The following is a 5,364-nucleotide window of genomic DNA, read 5'->3' on the forward strand; positions in this document are numbered from 1 at the left end:
ATCTAGAAAAAATTGCTGCTTGATTCTACGTTGTCTACAAACGGTTACATTTCTGAAGTACCTATTAAAATGCAAATTTCTGGCTGAAACAGACGTCAGATAATTCAGATATCGACTTCACAAAAGATAGTGGTGTCGATTTTGAAATGTCCAGCATGCATTCCACAATACAATACAATTTGAAAGTTATCATATAACAGCGTTTCGCTTAGATAGAGCTCTATTAAAATACTACCTAAACATAATTTCGAATATATTACGAATTTTTATGGAGTAGAAAAGTGATTTTTTTTGTATCTGAAGAAAAACTCAGAATTGGTGACATAGAAAAGAATTTCTTTTGAACTCTTAAGAGTTGTTTTGGGACAGAAATAATATACGGAAAAAGTACGTTAAAAATTTTTTAAATCAAGAATTTAAAAAGAATTCTTTTTCAATTCTCCATGCTATCCGGAAACATATCGTCGTATTAAAATTAAAATTTCATTTATTGCATTTTAAATTAAGCATTAATATAGTGTATCTTATTTTTATTTTGGATGCGTAATTAAAAATAATTTGTTTATTTCATTTAATCTTTTAAATTAAATATTTTATAATTATAATTGTTTTCTTATAAGTATAATGTATAAAATATTATATTTTGCTTTTCGGTTGTTCAATATATGTTATATAACATTATATTTTCTAATAATTTACCTCAATACATTTATATTATTCAATCTGCAATCACATTTATATAATTTTATTTTTTCTCATTTTTGAATTTTTTTCCTTATTTTTAATAGATACATAATAAATATTTATCTTCATTATTTTTATTAAATTCAGATTAATTTCATGTAAAAGTGGAGTGAGAGCGGAGAAAGGAAGAGCAATTGAGAAAGAAGTTCAGAGAAAGACGTTGGGCCCGTAAAACCGCTCAATAGCACGTGATTGGCTCTTATACTTTTAGATCCAACGAATCAGCGTAGCGTGTCGATAAGACGACACTTAACAGTTGTGTCTGCCTGAACGTGGCCGTTCAGTTGGTGCTAGTGGGCGCTTACTTATTTCGCGCATGCGCACTCCATTTTGGACAACACTAACATCAAAGGCGCCGACAGAGAGTTGCGCTACTGTATATACTGTGCCCCTACTATAGATTTTACGTACGAAGAACGGACGGAGAGTGCAAACGAATGATTAAACGTACGTTACATTAAATTATAATTTATCTTGTATTTCTTTGCAATTAGATAATAACGAAAGAGTACACAATTGCAATGGAAAAAATGGAGCAACCACCAAGTTACACGTCATCATACCCTAGCCTGCAGCCACAACCGCAGCCAACGCCGGCGCCGCTACCACAACGTAAGTGTAAAAATTTTGAAAAGAGAATTTTAAGTAATAATTATATTATAGAAATGCATACGAACAATAATTCGTACATACAATATATTTGTGCACACTTAATTATTCAAGATTAATATTACTTCAATGTGTAGCCACAAATACGTAAAATTATGAAAAACAAATCTTATAATTAATAAAAATTATATTAAAAAAACGAGTTTAGACAATATTTTTGTGCATATGGATATCTAATCATCTATTAAAATAAATACTTTTGAAGTTTAACGCGTCTAATGTGGTCACAGATACGGTACATACAATCGTAACAGGGACGGCCTTCAGCAATGAAAGTCAACGTATGACCTGTCCACATTGCCATGCTGACATAAGTACGCGCGTAATATCGGAAGCGAACACGAAGACACATCTAATTGCGTTAGTCCTCTGTTTATTCGGGTAAGATTTTGAAATATAGTATAAGAGAATCTTATCGAAAAAATAAGGTCCGATTAAATCTGACGTTCTTTCGCAGATGCTGTTGTTGTGCACCGTTTCCTTATTGCATGGATTCTTGTCTAGTCCACAAGCATTACTGTCCAACGTGCAATACTTTCCTTGGAGAATCCAAAAATTAATCAATTCCACTTGCGATAGAAATATATAAAAAGATGTGTGTACTGCAGAATTATATTACCATCAGTTAGGATATACGATTCATGAAGAAGGCATTGTTTTCATCACATATTTCAAATAAACTGTTGTCGAACTATCCACGTATAAACTAGTTAAAGAGATTCGATGGCTACAACAAAATGCAGAGAGTTTCATGAAATTTTAATATGTTGTTTTGGAATGCAAAGTAGAATTATGTGAATTTTTTGGGAATTTTTCACCGTCCCGTTTTGAAAAAAATCTACTCCAAAAATTTAAAAAGTACAATTTTTGGATTAGATTTTTTTCAAACGGGACGGTAAAAAATTCTCAAAAAATTCACATAATTCTATTTTGCATTCTAGAACAACATATTAAAATGTCATGAAACTGGCTGCATTTTTAACATAGGTTTTTATGGGAAATGTTATAATGCATATACCTTTAGAATGAAATAAGTGCAAGAAAAAATGCAAATGATAAGGAAAGAAAAATATGCACATGTAACTTAATAATATACAAATAAATGAGCGAAAGAAAGGGGAAGGTTACCGCATATTTCGTAGAAAAATTAATTATTAAAGCATAAATTGCTTGATTTTTCGTCTGCTAGACTGCCACGGTCGTGAACGACGTGAACAGCAGCACGCATTATACGCACGCGGCGACCAATCAGAGCAATCCCCTTCATTCCCACTACTTCAAACGCTAGTGCGCTGTTTCCAGAACCCCCGCGTCCCACTACTCCCTCCGATGAAGCCATCGAACCTCCTTAAAAAAATTTTGTTGTTGTTCACAATTTTACACAGTGTGCGAATATAACTGACACACACACACACACACACGCACGCACGCACGCACGCACGCACGCACGCACGCACGCACGCACGCACGCACGCACACACACACGCACACACACACACACACACACACACACACACACACACACACACACACACACACACACACACACGTACATAAAAAGGAAGGGGGAGAGCTCTTACTCTTTTGTTTTTATGAATACTGCTAGAGAGAAGAGATTACTTGTATTGTATAAGCTGCATACGTGTTATAAGTGTTTTTTATATTGTTCGCGGTATTTTTTATCGATCTGTAATCTTGCATTGTAAAAGAAAATATTATAAAAAGAATTAGTAATTCTTTTAGACATACGTGTCTGACAAACATTTTAAAAACGTCTGTACGTCTTTAGAGACATGTGTGCTATCTAAAATACAACACTATTAATAATATATTAGTAATATATAAGTATATAATAATATGAATTATATCATAACACCAATAAAATTAATTAGAAGACTTCAAAATTTGAGTTTCTTGTTAAAGCGAATAATTACAGTTTATTACTATCAAAAATTCGATATTTCTTGTTAGACAATTAGCATTTATAACTACTGCGACGCTAATCTAAAATTTCCATTTTCTTTAAAAGAACCACGTAAAATTTTTTTTTTTAAAGGCGAGCGGGATAGGTTGGAGAAAAGCTCGAAGGCATTTGGAAAGATGACTGGAAAGTTACTAGACGGAATTTCGTAGCAAGGAAAAGCTTTTTGCAGCTGGAAACAAGTTTGCGACTGGAAGAAGAGATCGAATGGGCCAAGGCGGAGAGAGACAATTATATGGAGGCGCAGCATCGACTCGAACAACAATGGATATCGGTTTTTCATCGTTTGCGGGTGTAGTTCGATCAGAACGCAAATCGAATCATCGGTAAAGGCCGTAGCCGGATAAAAAAGGTCAATGTGCCCCCACACGGATTATGCTCATTTTTTTTGCTTTGATTGCTATCAGTATTACTTACAATTTAGTCAAATATTAGCTTTTAATATTGAACCGTTTTGCTGTAAAAAATAAAAATAAAAATTTTGAAAATAATTTATATCTTTTGATCGGCTTAACCGATTTTGATGAAATTTTAATATGTTGTAAAATTGAGACACATTTGTGGAAAATTCGGAAAAGGTTTCTGATGACAGAAACATTGATAAAAAAAATAAATAAATGTTCTTGATTTTTTTTAGTCCCGATATCTTTCTTGTACAATTACGAAAAAATTTTTCTAGAAACTTGGAGTAGTTTCCTATCAGACATAATTTTTTAGAAGCAATAAAATGGGTAGGCGGTACTTTTAAAAAATAAAGTATTCTTTTTTATTTTTTTTATAATATGATATGTTTTTGGTACGATCGCTTTATATTTGTGTAGAAATTTGGGATAGTATTCTACAAGTAATTTTTTCAAACCAATAAAATATAGGTAGGCGGAAGTTTAAAAAAATAAAATATTGTTTTTTATTTTTTTAAATTATGATATGCTCTTCGTACCATTGCCATATTTTTATTTAGAATCTTGGAATGGAATCCTACAACAAGTAATTTTCCAGAATCGATTAAATATACAAATACACGTTAAACATACAAATACACGTACATATCATACACTCAAAATAATGAAGTATACATACACATTTGTTCACATATAATCACTCTCATACTATTATTTACACTATTTATAGTCATATGGATGGACTAATCTTCATCACTATCTTCATTGATAATAGGCGTAATGCCGTCTGTTTTAAATATATTTAAATACTTTTTTATATTTAAATATATTTATAAATATATATATTTAAAACAGACGGCATCACGCCTATTATCAATGAAGATAATAATGAAGATTAGTCCATCCATATGAGTATAACTATAAATAATGTAAATAATATAGTATGAGAGTGATTATGTGGACGAATGTGTATGTGTACTTCATTATTTTGAGTGTATGTGTACGTGTATGTGTATGTGTACTTCATTAATAAACATTTGATTTAACTCTCGGAAAACACCCAGGGTCAATTTGACCTTTTTTTTTGCCAGAAAGATTTTTAGCTAGAAATATAAAACGGCCGGCCGCGCGTACCTTAAGTTCTTGACTGTGATTGGCTGATTTGCTTACTGCTTGAGTTTTACTGCTTCAGTTTTTCTATGTGCCACGGCCTTTACTATCGTATCTATCAAAAAAGTTTTGTCTTTCTCAAGTTACAAAGAACGCATAATAAAAATGTATCTAGTTCCTGTGTTCTTTTAATACGTCCTGCTAACAGAATATTATATAATATTTTCTAATATTCTAGGATTATTCTATTGTCGTTTGTAAGATGTAATATGTGAGATGTAATAGTGCGAGCACGCTACCATCCACCACCCTATGATTCTCCCGAAGTGGGAGGCGGGTGATTTGCGCATGCCCATCGATCCGCGATCCGGTGATCGATGGGACCGAGCGAGGCTCGGCCTCTTTCGTTCTGGGGACTCCGAGCCGACCACGCTTAATTCTAAATACGGGCCTTATGAC

At 32.7% G+C, this 5,364-nt stretch overlaps 1 protein-coding gene across 3 annotated transcripts; it reads left to right on the plus strand.

The window, feature by feature from the left end:
* The first annotated feature begins 1,200 nt into the window (after positions 1–1,200).
* Positions 1,201–5,083, plus strand: LOC143898249 (lipopolysaccharide-induced tumor necrosis factor-alpha factor homolog). Of its 3 annotated transcripts, XM_077407586.1 has the most exons (4): positions 1,203–1,356; positions 1,644–1,794; positions 1,871–2,008; positions 3,470–5,083. In XM_077407586.1, exons 1-3 carry the CDS (start codon positions 1,266–1,268, stop codon positions 1,971–1,973), a joined length of 345 nt encoding a protein of 114 aa, XP_077263712.1. In that variant the 5' UTR covers positions 1,203–1,265; the 3' UTR covers positions 1,974–2,008; positions 3,470–5,083. The 3 variants fall into 3 exon arrangements, with proteins under 3 accessions (XP_077263713.1, XP_077263712.1, XP_077263711.1); XM_077407587.1 differs by lacking the exon at positions 1,871–2,008 and having other exon boundaries at positions 1,201–1,356; XM_077407585.1 differs by lacking the exon at positions 3,470–5,083 and having other exon boundaries at positions 1,871–2,959.
* The last annotated feature ends 281 nt before the right edge of the window (positions 5,084–5,364 follow it).

This window comes from Temnothorax americanus, unplaced genomic scaffold (genome assembly GCF_048541705.1).
Source record: "Temnothorax americanus isolate GAGA-0224 unplaced genomic scaffold, ASM4854170v1 Scaffold227, whole genome shotgun sequence".
Lineage (NCBI taxonomy): Eukaryota > Metazoa > Arthropoda > Insecta > Hymenoptera > Formicidae > Temnothorax > Temnothorax americanus.

What these genes read in the sequence shown, in the direction of transcription:
- LOC143898249 (XM_077407586.1), top strand. Translation starts at nt 1,266, where the DNA reads ATGGAAAAAATGGAGCAACCACCAAGTTACACGTCATCATACCCTAGC. An exon ending in GCCGGCGCCGCTACCACAAC is followed by an intron (nt 1,357 to 1,643) that starts GTAAGTGTAAAA and finishes ATGTGGTCACAG; the next exon opens with ATACGGTACATACAATCGTA. An exon ending in TTAGTCCTCTGTTTATTCGG is followed by an intron (nt 1,795 to 1,870) that starts GTAAGATTTTGA and finishes GTTCTTTCGCAG; the next exon opens with ATGCTGTTGTTGTGCACCGT.